The following is a 17,853-nucleotide window of genomic DNA, read 5'->3' as shown; positions in this document are numbered from 1 at the left end:
TACACAATGCCTCTGGAAAAACAGGGCTTCAAACTCACTTGGTGACAGCTGGGCGAGTCCGAGGTTGGCAATCTTTGTTTCGATTTCTACAGACTGAAGATTTGCTCCTGCAGAACACTCCAGCTAATTACTACATTTTGATGTCTGCTGAGTCACCCCTGCCAGCTCTCAGTACTAAAGTATCAAGCAATGCCAAAGAAGCAATCCACGTACTAGTTAATGGATAATCACATTCAGGGTTTTTTCATTTGTTTTTAATACAAAATAAAAAGACACTATTAAAGGCAGCATATCTGCTTTGAGCCATGCATCAGAGATTAGAATTTGTTTCTTGAGGCTGTAACATGAACCAACATGCTCTCCAGTTTGACTATGATGCAAGGATTTGAGTATCAATAGAACTACATTTAACAGCGTTTCATGTTTGAGAAATGACCACAGTATTAAAAGGTCATCTCCCTATGGATATACCATATTGCAGCAAAAAAATAAAGCAACACTGAGTCAACAAGAACAGCTCACGAGGAAGCAATAAAAAAAAATTACAGAACTCAGTTATCTATATTTTCCCCCGCCCATGAAACAGACAGTAAAATGATTGATGAAAAGGGCTACACCAAATTCATGGCCCATTCTGATCTATTTCATGGCCAGAGGGTTTTTTAAATTGATCAATTTCAGAAACAGCTGAAAATCTGAAATGTCAGTGTTGTAGCCACAGGAGTCCCAACCCAGGAGGTACCTGGAAGTGAGTCTGATTTCTCATCCCACTCCATCCTAACAGTCTTGTCTCCCCACAACCCATCAGCAACTCACAATTAGGAGCCCCATGACTGGGCATTTTCATCAGTAAGAGATGAGGGAGATCAGATTTCACAGAGAAGGGCTTATTTCATGGTCTGCAGCACATTTTTCACATCTGTGAAATTGGCACTGAGGAATCCTTCAGAAAGGGAGTGACAGCCTTCCCCCACACACGCCTTTCAAAACAAGCTGGTTATTCACCAAAGAACAGCAAATTACACTTCAAAGCAGGGTGGTGGCTGTTTTAAGTTAAAATAAGCACAGTAATTCCATTTCCCACAGATATACAAGCAGAGAGGCTATTGATTTCCTGATGGAACATTTGATTTTCAAAAGCTAGCAACCCACCAATAAATCCCTGGGCCCTTTTAAATGGGCAGTTCGCTGTGAGTCATTGACATTTCCGTTTCAAGACTTTTAGAGAAAGCCATTCTTGTGTGCTGTGCCAACTTCAGAAAGGAGGTCTTCACAGACATCTGTCAGGGATGGTCTAGATAATACTGGGTTCTGCCGTGAGGGCAGAGAGCTGGACTCGACCTCTGGAGGTCCCTTCCAGTTCTAGTTTTCTATGGATTCTATGATTATTTACGTTAGATAACAGCTCATTTTTAAACATGGATTATACAAAATCCATTTACCTCATTCAGTTGTAGCTCTAGCACACCGACTCGTTCTAAAAGTATTTTCTGTTCCTGTTGAATCTCTCTCAGTCGGTCTTGCAGATCTTCATTTTCTGCCTCCAGTTCCTTAAAGAAAATGTAGGCACCTTAACAAGTAACCATAATGATTGTTCAGAATACCAGTGCTTGTTTATCAAAATCTGTAACACCTCTGTAGCCTGGCTTTTGATGAGTTTACAGGTACAATTATTTAACGTGCCTTCAAATTCTCCACCACTCGAATGCTTGTCCCTGGATAGTTTTTTATATAATCCTGTCCCTGTCCATACTTCAGTGCTGACAGCATTTCAAGAGCTCCTTTTATCTCTTGGCTGTCAACATATAAAAAACTTGTGTTAAAAAAAAAGAGCAGTCTGAAACCCAGCCACTGTATTCAAAGATGTATTGCCTTTTAACATGCTGCCGATCTGAAGTGCAGCAGATGACACCTTAAATCACGTCTTATTAAACCAGAACAAATACATTCAGCATGTTTTAAATAAAGTGCAATATTTCAAATTAGTATCGTAACCTTTATCAGAATGAGACCATTTAATGGCCAATTTAATTTTTCCCACTATTAAAAGACCATTCATAAATAAACTCAATAAGGAACTGACAAAAGCTAAAAGTTTAGAATTAAGCTTCCATTACAGTAACTTCTCACAATGCACACACTAAGGTACTTAAACAGCAGAGGTGATACAATAAGCTATGTATGGTTCTCAGTTTTGAGGCCTATGACCTCAAGTCATCCCGTTGAATGCTAAAACAGTTTATAATAGCAGCCTTAATTTTAATCCAATTTTAAAAGTTAGTCCCGCAATGTTATTTCACTTTTAAGAATCACCTATACTGGCATACTAATGATCTGAGAAATAAATGCTTAGCTCCTTATTACACTACCATTTATCAACACTTGAGTGCTCTTTACAGAATAGATCTATTTTAACTAATAAAAGCCTCTACAGAACATATAAAATAGACCCTAATTATACACCAGTGCACAAAAGGGAGAAATAGCTTTACAATGGCTTGCTTGTAGTTATGAGGTGGAATCAGTGTCAATGATTTATAGGGAAACATGAGGTACATTTTGTGAAGCCATTTCTTGCTTTTACATTAACATTTTCTCTATAATGTACAAGACTCAATCATAAGCCAGTAATTCCCGCACTGTTGCCCCAATCCTGAAAAGTAGCCCACGTTGGACCTCCCTGGTCCAGCACCCTCAGGACCTGACTGGTCCCAAACAAGGGATTTTGCTGGACCAAGGGAGATCATTTCTGGCCCCCCAACTTAGCTACACTCCTGGCCTGGCCACAGCCCACTGGCTGCCTGCCTCAAGCCCAACCAGACTCCTTCAGCAGGGCTCCTGGCTGCCAGCCCCCCTGCAGCCAGCCTGGCTAGGCTTCCACCCCTGCAGAGCTCCGGTCTCCAGCCCTCCACCAAGACTCTCTGGTCCAGGAACACCTGTGGTCCTGCCAGACCACGGATGCTGCCAGACCAGAGTGTCCCGGTTTAGAGAGGTTCAATGTGTAGACATCTTCATCTCTCACTCAAAAGGAGGTAGTCAGCACTTAAGAGCATCAACAACTACATAACCAGACATGTGTAACAGCCCAACCTTGGGCTGTTTGATTGAACCAATTAGCATGCATTTTAAATGAAAGTGAAGACTCATTAGTCTGACAAGACACTGCAGAGATTTTATCCATTTTAAAAAGGGGGATAAACAAGTCACACACTTGCAATATTGCACGTTAGCAACGTTCCACTGAATGAAGTGTTGAGAACTGAAATACCACATTCCTGGTATGTGATTTATAACTAAACCCTAATCTTTATGAGTATACAAAGCACAAACCCCTTCCGGCTTGTTTTATTCTGATTTACCTGCATGCTTGGCTGTTCCCTCTGATACTGCTTGAAGTTCACTTCTTGTGGATACATCTGATTCCATTTCGGTGACATAGCAGTAACCTGTTATTGCAGCATTGAAACATAAAATAGTCAATGTAAGCAAACTAAACTCATGCTCTTTCACTTTCTGAGCACAACATGTAAACCCAGCGTTTTCTAGCAGAAGGGCAGTACAATTAGCTATATATCCCACAGGGGGCAGTGTTGTTATTAGTTCATGCACATTCTGCTAGTCTATGTTTCTCAGAGGATTAAAAACAAAAATCAGATGAACGTGTCAATCTACAGATATAGGTCGTGGCAGTTTCATTTCAAATCCCTAAGTCAATAAATATCCATCTCATTTCAATATCAAGGGCCAGCGTGCCATCCACGACCAAGTGGCACTGAATGCAGCTGAAGAGGGCTGTAGCTTCTCCACCAGTGCCTATGTTTAGTCGGAGCTGCTTTGAGCCTACTTTAAACTCTGCCAGCAGCCAGAGAGATCACCATGCCACACCATATCCCCTTCACTCCAGGCAACCGACATTTCTTTAGTGGCCTAGAGAATGGTGTTTGGGCTGCTACTGTGGTTTTACACCACTGAGGCATTTCCCTGTGCTAGAGAGTCTTCCATTGGCTCTACACTGATTTAATGGGTCTGGAATCAGGTCTCAAATACATTCAGACTTCTAGAGAGCCAAGCTTCTCAAGAACCACACAAGTGACAAAAAGCAGCACTTACGCTCACAAAGATGCACAATACAATGATTTTCCACTACATGGACTGTGCATTGTTAAGACTCCCAGGAAAAATGACATGTTGTTGAGCAAATATTTTAAAATACAAGGTAACTCTGAGCAGGCATGGAAATGTTTAATATACCAAGACATTTAGCAGAGAAAATAGTCTTACCTTTTGTTCAGGCTGCCCTTTCTTCAGAAGCTCCCTTGCTATTAAAAAAAAAAAAGCCACGCAACAACAGTTAAGTATATATAAACTAAAAGCATTATTTCAAGTTAGACAGTGATTTAATAGTTATATTGGAGGAAATAGTTACAGGTTGAATCTCTCTAGTCCAGCACCCTCGGGCCTGATTGGTGCCAAACCAGAGAATTTGCTGGACCACAGGTGGTCAATATTGTCTAGCAATACTAACAGCCCAGCAAGCAGTGGAAGAAGACAGTTAAGGGTGATTTAGAGCTAAACAGCAAAAAACACCGAGAGCCTGGACTGGGGGCCATAAACAAACTTTATGGGACCATGGAAAACTTGAACACATCCATGATACATGGACAGCTAGCTAACGACCAGAGAGGTTCAACCTATACTAATTTGCATTTCTGATTTTGTTAATTGAAAGAATAATCTCAAACCCAAATAGTTTTTACGATTAGGACTGTTTCTCATCATCACTGATAGGCTTATACCAATTTCAAGAAAGCTCTAAACAATCCTATTTAAAAATGTATCATTTCCATTTCTGATTATTTTCCAAATGTAGAACATTTACATCATATACAAGGTTAGGTTTTGTAAGAGCATAGGGTTACAATGGAGTGTCCCAGGATTCGATCATTGAAATGCTCCTGTTCTGAACAGAAGCGACGGACAGTCTGTGCTCCAAGATTAGTGTGCCATATACTGTGACAAGGCCACATCCTTGTTATTGGAAAGAAGCTTATTCAATACAACAAGCAGCCTGTGGCAACTAATATTCGTTAGTCTCTGAGGTGCCATAGGACTGCTAGTTGTTTTCAAAGTTACAGACCAACACAGCTAGCCCTCGGAGAGTTATTTCCAAAAAGACATTGTTTGACCACAAAATGTAATTCAGACCATTTTTTTCTTTAAACCATTACAAAGCTTAGTATTAATAGTATCTGCCCACTCAAGATCCAACACTCCCTGCAAGAAGAACAACAGACATGAAAACAAAAATCCCAGAAGAAAAGTCTCCTGTGGATAAAGGAATACTTGTCATACCTTTGCCGGAGTCCTCAATGGCAGTCTTTATTAGGGCCAAAATGTCAATATTGTCACCAATTCTGGCATAGTAAGAACAGTCATGATCAAGGGCATCAACCAAACTAACATCTGCACCATTTTTGAGCAAAACTTCTACTGCATCCTTGCAGCCATATTCACAGCCTAACATCAGAGCAGTCCTAGGGGCAGGGAGAGAGACCACAAACATGAGACACCGGAGGAGGGGACAATATTTGCAACGAACAGCTTACTTGAAGTACAGGCAGTCCCCGGGTTACATGGATCCGACTTACATCGGATCCCTACTTACAAACGGGGTGAGGCAACCCCGCACTAGCTGCTTTTCCCCCTAGCAGACCAGGGAGACGCGAAGCTGGCGCCCCACCCAGCAGACTAGGGAGACGTGGAGCAGCTTTTCTCAGCAGACACCTCAGCTTGAGAATAAAGGACTGAGGGAAGTGAGGTGTGGGAGAATAAAACTGAGCTCTGGAGAAATGTTTGGCTAGAGTTTCCCCTACAATATGTACCAGTTCCGACTTACATACAAATTCAACTTAAGAACAAACCTACAGTCCCTATCTTGTACGTAACCCGGGGACTGCCTGTAGTAAGCATTACTTTTGTCAACTCAACTGCAGAAGCTTATGCTTAGAGAAATCCCCTACCCACCATGTATTTTCACGTAACTGGATATTTCTATTGAACTAATACATAGAGTATTTCTTTGATAAAGCATGTTACTGACTGGTTTTATTCACAGAGAAAATGAAAATAAACCCAATTCTTACTCTCCTCAAGAAACTCATTTTCTAGCACACAGGTTTATTATCCCACCCTCCAGTTCAAGTTTGATTAAGATGTTCAGCACATAAATTACAAATACTACGGGGGGCGGAGAGGGGGGACAAAAAAAGAGTCCCACACAAACTCCAGCCATATTCATATCCAGCCTGGAAACATGCAATTCCATCCAAGCAAGTGCATGCATACACACACACACCCTTTTCAGAAGGATTGCTGCAAGATCCTATATTCCAGCCAAGACAAGCCCCACGCCTACCCCCTCCACAGAGCGTATTTAGAATTCAAATAGAAATATCTGGGGAAGAGGTGGCTGTGCATGCAACGCCAAGTGCGAATATGTAAACACACCCAGTAAAAGTGACCAGATAACCTAAAGTCACTTAGGAGCATAAATGGGACTTGGGGCCAGAGAAGCAGACAGGCATCAGTGAAGAGATACTCTGTACAGACACATGTTCGAACTCAGGCATTTGTGAAAACAAGAGGACGTCCTTTTCACTCGGGCTTTCAGCTATCAACTCTACCTGCCTCCAATTCACTACAAGCAGCAGCCTCATCTCTACACAAGTCAACAACCTTTCAGCTGCATAAGGCAGGATTATGTACACAGCGAAACAGAAGACGGCCATGGAAATTAGAGACTTGGTTGGTGGAAACAAGGTATTTTGTGAATGCTCTCCCATGTATTTAACACCCCGTATTACCTGTTTTGTTTGTCTCTGGCATTCACATCAGCTCCCCTGTCGATCAGAAGCTGACATACTGTTGGGCGACACATCTGAGTGGCCAGCACTAGGGGTGTCCTCCCATCCTGGAAAACAGGACAAAGTGGGAAAGGGCACCTTCTCAGAGAAAGGCAACACACGCAGCATGCCATTAGAGTCCGAAGAAAAGGAAGGGGAGCAATAACTAGCGACTTACTCCGTCTTTGGCATTCACTGAGGCGCCATGATCACACAGCAGCTGAATACAAGAGGAACAGTCTGACATAGCTTTGGGGAACAAAGCAAAGAGATTGGTTTGTGTGTGGATTCCACTTCGAAGCCATCATCTGCCGAGCTCCACTGTGCAGCCACCATTCCTCCGGCTCTGCAGGACCAGGGAGGACTCAGACTTGTGGCTGTCCTTTAATTAGTCATAGGAGCTGCTGAACACATACCCTCTTTGTCACCAGCTAAGCGCTCCTGGAATGCTGCTCTCAGCCTATGGAGCAAGATTCTTAGATTCGAAGGCAAACGGGAAGCCTGTATCTAGTCTATGCAGGACGATGCAGACACCCATAGAATACACATTTAATAGTTTATCACCGAGCTGTGCTTTTGAAGGACTAAGGATAAGTGACCACTATATTCTTCAGCACACATCTCAAAGTTTGCAGGGCAAGAGAAGTTCATTGGCAGGAACTGACATTCCTGTACTAAAATTTTAAACAGGTCTTAGCCTGATGCTGCAGGTGGCCACTATTTACAAAGTAGAGTCATTTATGGAAGCAGCTATGTAAGATCCCTACAGAATGCCAAAACCCAGCTTCCAGCCTCTACTGCACTGATTCAATGAACTCTGGTGCTGCTCTTAAAAGCATGTACAATTTGAAATGCCCAGGTTATCTTAGTTCACTGACATTGTACACCAGTGTTCAGAACATCGATTCTTGCCAGACTGTTAAAGTTTCAGAGGAAAACTCATTTGTTGTATTGCAGTTTTTAAGCTTCTTTTGCTCTTGTTTCTAAACTGATAACCCATCAGAGGCATGTCTTCCTCTCTATGGACAAAAATCTATGACAATTCCAAAATTTTAAAGCAGCAGCTATTTGGGTAAGAATACAAACCTACACCTACAAAGATGTCTTAAGCAGTAATCCAGTTCCTCACATTTACTAAAAATGAATAAATATCGTGTCACGCTCTACTGCCTCTGTCCCCACACAGAGGCACTTTTAAGCTTAGAAGCAGGAGATATTTCAACTAAACGGTCTTCGTCAAAATTTTAGGCACCTGAAAATAGAACTTGAGTGCTCCTACAAATATTACCTGAATAATGTTTCTTTTTATATCAGCTAAAAAATTTCTACCATAGGATTTAGAAAGGTCAATTTGAAGGAAAAAAAGCTATGCCACTTTCTTCTATAGTAAGCATTCTATCATAACGTACCCTTTTCAAGTGCGAAATAGAATTTAAACAAGAACCTCCTAAACCTAAAACTAACAAATAAAGTTTTATGCAGCAGCACCTGAAATAGCAAAGACACTGCTTACCAGCATCATGAAGAGCAGTTCTCCCTTGAAGATCCAAATTTTCAGTTGGACAATTGTACTGTTACAAGAATAATTATTAATTACTACATATGTATCAATTAGGATTTAGTTCCAATATTTATAATGCATAAGTCATTTAGGCTTACAAATAAAAGAATTAGAAATCACTGAACTAGAAACATTTAAACCTTCATATTTAAATTCTATAAATGTTAAAAGCTTCAGTTAAAGTGCACCTCTGCATACTTTTCAGAAATGGAGCATAAAAATAGTGATAAGAAAAGTTGTAAGTAGGAAAATGGCTTGTAAGATGATAAAAATCAGAAATACGATTTAGGGACGGGGCAGTACCAAACACTGCCTTTAACTTATTTTTTAAAAATTGACTTGTGTAAAATTAACAGGATCTCTTGACAAACTTCTATTTCTCTTTTATGTCTAAATATAAAAGGCAGCACAAGGATTGGCTTGCAGTCTTTAATACCTGTAATAGCTTTTGCAAACAAAGAGCATGTCCATATTTTGCAGCCAGATGCAACACATTTCTCCCTATGGATTAAAAATATATAAAAGCATTACATTGGGAACAAAAGTAGGGCTATCATTGTGAACACAGTAAAATATACCATGAAGATATTTAAAATGTTCCCCTTGTTATCCAGATGCACGATAAATAGGTATGTAACACTGTAATTCATAAAGAACAAGAAGTTTGACAAATAAAATAACTGACAATTTATTTCTTCTATACTCCACCTTTCCACATGCCTCCTGACTCACTGGAAAATTCAGAACCTATATGGAACTTCAAGGTTATGAAATCCCTCGAGATTTCCAAGCTAGTTTCTGAACCAAGGTTTTACATACTACTCAAACCCAACCCTTTTTGAAGCTTTCCCCACACCCTTTTTCGAGTGCCATAAACCATACTATTTCCATGCATTTTTTAAACATTTATGTATTAAGGTTTACTAAGCTAAGATAGCAAATGTAGACACGAGTCCATATTCAGGGAAGCCACAGTACTTACAATCATTTTTGCTATTTTGAGTTCAACTTTTCTATTGCCTGAAAATCTGTTCAATTCAGAGAACCTAAACTATAGTCAACACAGAACCATGTACTCTCTACAATGTTTCTAGCCATGCGGAAGCAAAGAATTTCAATTAGATACTGAAACATGTATTCAAGTCTGCATCTATTTTAGCCTGTTCCATACTACAGTACAAACAAGCATTTAATGTAGATTTTTGTTTGGAGGGTTGAAATCAGACATATGCCAAGTGTTTTTGAAAATGTCACCCTTAAACTTTGGGGAACGTACCTGCAACATCGGTGGCTATGATATCAACCCCATGTGTAAGAATGGCATTCAAACAATCCAAATTTCCTTTTGACGCTACAACATGAAATCTAAACAAAAAAGAAGATACTATGCATTTCTTTGTTTATACTGCCTAGTTTTGCATGCAGAAACAGGTAAAAAGGGTAACATTTGCTATCCGAGGCGAAGCTCACAAGAAAAAAAAAAGTTGTACAAGGAAGTGTTACACGCAAGTGACACATTGCACTCACATACCTGGAAAGCCTAGTGTTCTAGCATGTCCTGACTGCTAAATGAACCTTACTGACAGGGGGTTCAACAGAGCAATGGTATGTGGCTAGATGAAATGCACATTTCTGTGCAGGATGGTTCAGCAGGGAACTTATTTTAGTCAAATATGGAACATGTAGACACTTCATTTGCTTAAAATCATCTACTGCTAGTAAGTATGTGGAACTCTAATTCTGTCATCTGCTGTCTGTTTCAGCGAGGGAGGCATCCAACATGCTCCAGCAGTAAAAATGCTAAACACATTTTCAAGTGCTACAATGAAGGAAGATTTATAGTCTAAATAGATTTCCCCACTCATCCACTGCATTCTGGGAATTACTTACGCAGATCTCCCTTCCACATCCAGTTTAGTAGGGTTGACTCCCTTTTTGGCAAGGATAGATGAAATTTTTTCCACATCTCCCCTTTCAGCTGCTTTCATCAACCGATCGTCATATTTGTTCCAATCTGCATTCAGCTACAGACACACAAAATTAAAAAAAAAAAGTGAGTTTGCTGAATAGCGTGAACCCATGAAGGTGTAATAAAAAAAAATCTCATGATTCCCTATTCTATTAACTTAGCAGATATTGACAAATTAACTGTATGTACACAGAGCAGCATGTTCATTTAAAATCCCTACTAGAAGACATCCCACAGGTTTCCCACGGAGAAAAGCATTAGAGAAAAGCCACACATGACAGATGAATAGACACCCTGCTTAATTCACTACAGGAAATGCCCACATACTCCAGCGATGAGGGCATTACCAGAATGATATATAGAGTAGACATCACACGCTGAAGAAGAAAGTCCCCTTGGAATTCTGTAGATTTCAAGGAAGACCCATGTGCTATAAAGTCCAGAAATAAATAAAAACCTGCACTAAAGCCCAATATGAAAACAGTCATAGGGCATAAGGTTAAAGAAACGTAACTATGTCTCTGCCTGCTGCCAACTTTCCAGCCTGCAAGCTGCAGTCTACCCAAGTGTTTTTACCAAAAGGTATTTTAATAAGGAATTAAAGTTTGCAGTCATCAAGATCTGAAATCATTTTAGGGTTTGAGGCCACATACAAAGTCTTAAAGGGGCAATCCTCTGCACAAACAAGGAGCCCCGTGGCACCTTACAGACCAACCAGATCATTTGGGCATAACCTTTCGTGGGTAAATCTATAAGTCTTAAAATGCCACAGGACTCCTCGTTGTTTCCACATGCGAAGTACAGAATCCACATCTTTATTTTACATACACATGTAGGGTATGAAAGCTTAACCCTACGTCACTCAGTACAATGAGAACTGTTAAAAAAGCACAGGAGGGAGCGGTTCTTACATTTATATGCAGGAGGGGAGGAGGCTCCACAGGAGCTGGTACACATGGGAAGCCAGCTTAGAAGCTGATGCTGGAACCAAGCAACAGAAGATCAGGCTCTCCCCTACTTTCACCATAGGCATTTTAGCTGTCCTCAGACAGTTTTGAAAGTCAACCACTGTTTGGGGGTGGAGGTGGGGGGGGGGGGGGGGGGGGAGAGAGACTTATTTTGGTCAGGGGCCACACAAAAGTGAGAAGAAAAAACCAAAAACCCCTCCTACAGTTCCCTCACACACCAGAGCCTAGGAAGGCCTGGGCTAGTAGATTGTGGGCCCCCGACGCTCTGGGGTGGTGCCAAAAAGAGGGGGCTGCTGGCTTGGGGTATGGGATCTGGCCAGGAGGGAGGATACAGGAGCAGGCTGAGGCAGTAGTAGGTTTACCAGATGATTTCCAAAAGATACCAGACACTTGATCTCGTAGGGGGTAGGGGGGTAGGGAAACAGTCCACAGGGAGCAGGGCTGGCCGCGAGGAGGTTGGGGGGAGCAGGGCTGGCCAGGAGGGAATTGGGGGGGGGGGGCTGGCCAGGGGGGTGGGGGGGGGAAGCGAGGCTGGCTGGGGGAAGGAACCGCGGGGAGGGGGGAAGCAGGGGCTGGCCGTGGAGGGGGTGGGGGGGAAGAGGGGCTGGGCTGGGCAGGAGGGGAGGGAACCGGCTGGCAGGGAATGGGGCTGGCCCAGGCGTACGCAGATTGCAGGGCGCAGCCCATCCTGCACATGGTCCCAGCAGGGCACATGGGGGAGTCTGGCCCCGGGGGATTCCGTCCGGCCCTGCCCCCACTTGCGTAGGTGCATACCGCCTGGCTGGTAGACACGCTCACGCAGTGTGGGTGTCTCTACCAGCCAGGCAGTATGCAGCTACGTACTGATACTCATGATAATAATAAAACTTAATTAGAAAATACCCAACATTTATAAGTCCGGTATTTTCTCAATTGGTTTCCCGAACAGAAAACTCAAATACCAGACTGTCCGGTTCAAAACCAGACACCTGGCAACCCTAGGCAGTAGGGCTGAGCTGGAGGTACGGTGCAGGTGTGGATGGAAGATTGGGTGCAGGAGCAGAGGGAGTACAGGAGCAGGATGAGGAGCAAGCCCCAAGCCTCAGGGGGCTGGATCCAGGCAAGCCAGGTTCCCCATCCTGATTTAGAGTGAACAAAAATGAGAGTTCACAGAGTTGTTTCAAATGGCCTGCAGAGGACTAAGCTACACAGATTTCATAAGATACTTAGTCATTTAAACATGATTTGTGTAATTCACACAATAAGCATCACTGACACCAAAACAACCGCTGCTCGCCCCAAATTTGGGATTTCTAAGAGATACAACAAGCCAAAATGTCTGAGGAACCTGCCCCAGTAAGTGAAACTCACTTCCATTTCTGGTTCAGAGGCATACAGGTCACTCTGAACTGCCCTTTACATTCCAGAAAAATGCTACTCTGAGCTAAGATCCTGCATGCACCATTTCAGACTGATCAATTCAGTAGTGGGGAAATTGCTGGCAGCAGGAGGAGGTGTAGGAGGAGGGGAGGAGATGTAGGGAGGACGGGAGGAGGTGTAGGGAGGAGGGGGGGGTTAGGGTTGGGGGGGTAAGAGAGGAGAGACAGGATTGTAATGGAATGTTAGCCAAACTTGCAGCTATGTGGAGTGTCTCTACAGTGCACTAAAAACAGCAACTTAAAGCTATTTCCAGCAGCAGTAGGTTCCCAAATACAAACATTTTAAAGTTCTTGATTTAGTGAGAACTAGCCTTCAGCAAGCCTAACCGAATTTCCAAAGAAAAGAGGCTGAATGATTTCTTCTCTCATATAAAAAAACAAAACACTGAAAACTGACATTGTTAATGCATCATTTAAATGTATGTACTGAGAGAAATATTTTGTTCCAGTCTTAAGTTGTCAAAAACATTAGCCTAGGATTCATTCCTAGATCTTCGAACAGATGAGCCTGGTCAGTCTTTACACACACATGAAGGAAGGGAAACAAGAAAATGTACTTACAAACAAGAGTCCAGTCACAAAAATGTGTTGTTTTTTAAGCTAAGTTTGGGACAAAAAAAGTTAATTATAGAAACTTTGCCTCATTAGGTACCATTAGTCTTCTCGTGTGTATTTAATACAGTGGCTCAGAGAATCCATTCAAATAGCAACCTCTCTAGTGATACTAAGGTGCTGTGACAAAGTCTCCGATTGGTATTTGAAGAAGCAACTCTTACTCTGCAGCATGCCTAGACAATGGAGCTGCAAGCTGGCTGGAACCTCTGTTCTGTACTGTAATAAAATAAAGGATAAAATCCCTTTCACAAACCATCCTACCAACGGACACTCTCAGTGCCTGACATACCAAGTAAATAACTGTCAAATTGAAGTGGGTTTTGTAGTGCATTCCCACCCTTGCTGCTGCTGTTCATTGACTTGTCAATTAAATTCTATTTGTGAATTTCTCTCCAAGTCAATCTAAATTAGCAATATTTTACTGTATTAACACACACCTTTGGTGTTTAGCTAGGGCTAAACTTCCATTTTGTTGCTGCCATACTAAGCTTGCATGTATGCTATACTAGAGAGGATATGTTGTTTTGCTCTGAAAACTGGCATTGTTTCTTATCACATCTAAATTTCTTTGCATGTGCAAGTTTATATGTATGTAGATTTAAAGTCTACATAGAGCATCCTCTTGCTGCCTCTAAATGTCCAAAGAGAGCCACACCTCCGTTTGAAATTTGTTTTAGGAGTCCACAAATGAAAAAAGGCTGAAAAACACTGCTCTGATATATTCAGTGTGATAAGTTCAAAGGGAATCCAATAAAATGTTTTGCATGAAGACAGCTGCTTTAAATTGTGAAAGAGCTTCAGGCTTAACCTTCAAGCTCTTACTTCTGCAAGAAGGAAGAAATTAAAAAAACCCTCTTCCATAAACCTTTTTAAATGAGAAATATTTCAAATGAAACCACTATTTATTGTGTTATACCCATAATTCATATAGTCATGTGATTAAAATAAACAGTATAAAAAGTTCTATATCAAGTCCTAAGAAAAGATACAATATAAGGGTCAGTGACTTCTGCAGAGATTATTTTCAGTCAATTTATTATGGTTCACTGAACCAAGAAATTGCCCACAGCACTCTTTCTATTAACCTTATTGTAGAAGAAACTCCCAACAAGAAACACCATCTACGCACTATTAATATGGCTATATATAACACTGATGCTAAATAAAGAAATAAGGAACAGCTTGAATATTTACAAAACATAAAGACAGGCAAGAAGGGTTACTACCAAAATCTCTCTTCCATTAAGAAGAAATACAAGGTACATACTGTGTTTTTATCAGCACAGGAAAACCAACAACTCATCATAGAACTTGCAGCTCCTTGCTGTCAGCAGCAAACAATTTACCTCGTATTCAGTTACAAACTGCTGCCGTTTACAAGGCAAGTCCCCAACCAGAGTTCAAAACAGGCTGCTCTAAGCAATACACTATTGTTTCTGCCCTACATTCATGTTGTTCCATCCTTCACTTAGCTTGGATCCCCAACTATATTTTCTCCATCTTCAGGATCTTCTTCAGACTTCATAACTTCTTCAAAAATAATTTTTCCCCCCCTTAAAGCCTGCCCAGGGCCAGCCGACGAAAGATACAGGAGTTCCTTCCTTTGCAGTGACTACTTCGGGTGCCCTTTTCTGGCACTTCTCATACACTGCTTTTGATCCAGCAGCCTCCGTGCTGCAGCACCGACTGCCACAGTGACTCTGACTCTCAGTAATATTCCCCAGATCTGAAATATCCTGTAAACAATATGCAGACAGTCTCACATAGGCCCAGTTCTATTTTTTGAGTGTCCAATACTTGATAGCTGAGTGATAGAAAGGAATAGCTACTAATACATTCTATGCATGCTCACCCTGTGAGTAATACGTTTATGGGGGGGGGGCGAAGGAGACAAGTATGTGTGAAACTCTACCACCAGGGTGCCACATTTTGCAGATGTGCAAACATTCACCTTAAAGGAACAAACACGTTAGTCAAATTAACTTTTGACTGACACTATATGGAGGTCACAGTTATCACTGTTGAACAGGATGTTACAAATAATGGCGGGAACAGATTTAGCTATTCCACCAAACAGCACAAAGCTGGAATTAGCTTTATAATCATCTGACTTTAGACAAAGTTATGACTGCACACCACATGGACCAGGGGATTCTATTTTGACAAAAATGCATTCGATTTTAATTTAGAAAAAGCACATGCCTTTGCTTTAAAAAAAATTCTCCCTTTACAAGTATGGATCCCATTCTGAATACAACCAGGTTTCAGCTTACTTCTGCTGCCAGTCTGTCTCCCCAAGATGTTAAATGAGAAGAGCCACAGAGGCTGTCAAACCATTAAATAGGACAGTAACGACGAACAGTCCTGAAGCAGGGTCCTCTTTCACACATTTTAAATTTAACGGTGGAAAACTCCTAAACAGCCATATATAGAATACTAGGTCAACATCGTGACTATCGACTGTTTTGTCTGCAGGGCATATAAACGTGGTGCACAGTAATAAAAAGAAAATATGCAGCACAGCACAAGACTATAAAACATACGCAGTCAGTGAGACTGCAAGGATAATTTTCTCTGGAGACCCTTTTTGGCAGACAGACATTTCACCTCCTCTTTCTGTCCACATTTGGAGTTGTGTGCATGCAACTGCTGTCACACAAAAATGCAATCATTTATCGTAATCCTGAAAGTAGTCCTACAGCTTATCTGCCCTCTGAGCAAACCCTCTAACATGTGCCAAGGAGTTCCCGAAGCTTCCACATGACAGAAGCCTTCAAAGAACAGTTAAATGAATTTTATACACTCTGTGTCATGCCAACAGTTCTTATGATCATGAAAAAAGTTAACCTCCTACAGCTATAAAAGTTATTTTGGAAAAAAATATGAGCTTACCCTGAATGTGTTAGAAGAAGATAAAAGTTAGCACTGGTATTTTGAAAAGGATGTGTGTAAAAGAACAGATGAAATCAAAACCGGTCACACAGTAGGTCAGGTTGGTGAGCTGGGAACAGCATAACTCAACAGCATGCCAAAGCACTTTACAAAATGCATTTGAATTTTCCCCTTCAAGAGAGATGAACATTGACATACTAGAGAGAGGAAATCCTTCCAGAAAGGAGCAGGAAAAAACATGCTAGCCAGTCCTACAATACCAACAATGGTCAATCCACAGGGGAGCAGCGTTCGCGACCAGAACTAGAAACAACATTGCAACAGATGTAAGGTCAGAAGCCGCATTGATAGAAGGAAACAGCAACAGGATTTAACATCTGCTCGGTCTACAAGGCAGGCTGGACCAGAATCCCAATAAGGGTCATGGATGTTCCACAAGATCTGGAAGAAATTTGCACCCTTACTTTCATGAGCCAAAGCTTAAATAAACTACTTCAACCAGCAGCCAGAAAAATCAAGAGCAGGTAATTAATTTCTGGAGGTGGGTATCAGGGTGATGAGGGCAATATAGGTGCCTGACTAGACACAACTCTGGCTCCACGTAACAGCCAGGTGTCTGATTTCAGCTACGACGCGCCCAGCTCACAGCTAGACTGCTTCTCTTTCCAATTTCATTCAACCACCAGTTTTGCTTTCCTAACCCTTTACCTAACCCTTTCCTACCATTTTTGTCCGTGATGGACCAATATTTGTCCAAACTTCCTGGACTCCACTTCTCCTGTGACTGCCAAAAACTACTTACACCGCAAGTTCCTCCACGAGGTGACCTGCCTAACCAACAGAGTCAAAGATGCGGCTGCCCATAAATGGCATCAGCCCCAAGGTAACTTTGAATAAACCCTACCCAGCGCTGACAAGAATAGCAGCGAAGGCTCTCCTGGTTAGCTAAACTCTGCAAAGCTTGAAGGGTGGAAAACAATGAGAGTGTGGGGAGGGAAGGGCTCCTCTCTCAGACTCCCAAAAGCATCACACTGTGTCATTGTTAAGCGGGGGGTGGACTTTCTAGACCTACATCACTAGAAAGAAAACATCAGCAGCAAACTGTTTTAGAGCGCGCACACGTACAAAGGCATCAACTGGGGTGCAAGGACATTTTTTTAAAGCTTATGATAAAGGGGAATTTTCTCAGGACAAAACAAACTAATATAGTGGGGTGGGGAACCTAAGGCCCAGGTAGCACTTTAAAGACTAAAAACAAGTAGATGGTATCATGAGCTGATGACCGGAGTTATGAGTTTAGGATGTGCAGACCCAAAATAAATAGGGAAGAAAGAGGGGAGAAAGGGGGGGGGGGGGAAAGAGGGCAGTCAATAAGGAGTAGAGGGAATGAAAATATCAAAGGGAAAAACCAAATAGGCAGAGCTGGTGCCTAAAGCACCTGAGACTGGATAGTTAAAAGGAAGCAGATAAGGATCCAAGGGAACTAACACAAGAATCCATACAGAGCTGTCGGCACCTTCACTGAATG

The 17,853-nt window shown here is 41.8% G+C and overlaps 1 protein-coding gene across 1 annotated transcript in view; it reads right to left on the bottom strand.

Moving 5' to 3' along the window:
- The window catches only part of UACA (uveal autoantigen with coiled-coil domains and ankyrin repeats), a 50,015-nt gene that overhangs the window by 9,660 nt on the left and 22,502 nt on the right, over positions 1-17,853 (bottom strand). The window contains exons 2-11 of the mRNA XM_075896811.1: positions 10,354-10,487; positions 9,740-9,828; positions 8,900-8,964; positions 8,416-8,473; positions 7,081-7,151; positions 6,864-6,970; positions 5,353-5,534; positions 4,282-4,319; positions 3,360-3,446; positions 1,443-1,550 (exon numbers count right to left, since the gene is read on the bottom strand). Coding sequence (XP_075752926.1) covers positions 1,443-1,550; positions 3,360-3,446; positions 4,282-4,319; positions 5,353-5,534; positions 6,864-6,970; positions 7,081-7,151; positions 8,416-8,473; positions 8,900-8,964; positions 9,740-9,828; positions 10,354-10,487 — 939 coding nt within the window. The remainder of the gene's footprint in view (positions 1-1,442; positions 1,551-3,359; positions 3,447-4,281; positions 4,320-5,352; positions 5,535-6,863; positions 6,971-7,080; positions 7,152-8,415; positions 8,474-8,899; positions 8,965-9,739; positions 9,829-10,353; positions 10,488-17,853) is intronic.

The sequence above is a fragment of the Pelodiscus sinensis genome, chromosome 14 (assembly GCF_049634645.1).
Source record: "Pelodiscus sinensis isolate JC-2024 chromosome 14, ASM4963464v1, whole genome shotgun sequence".
Classification (NCBI taxonomy): Eukaryota; Metazoa; Chordata; order Testudines; family Trionychidae; genus Pelodiscus; species Pelodiscus sinensis.
This window is presented reverse-complemented; position numbering and strand designations above follow the sequence as displayed.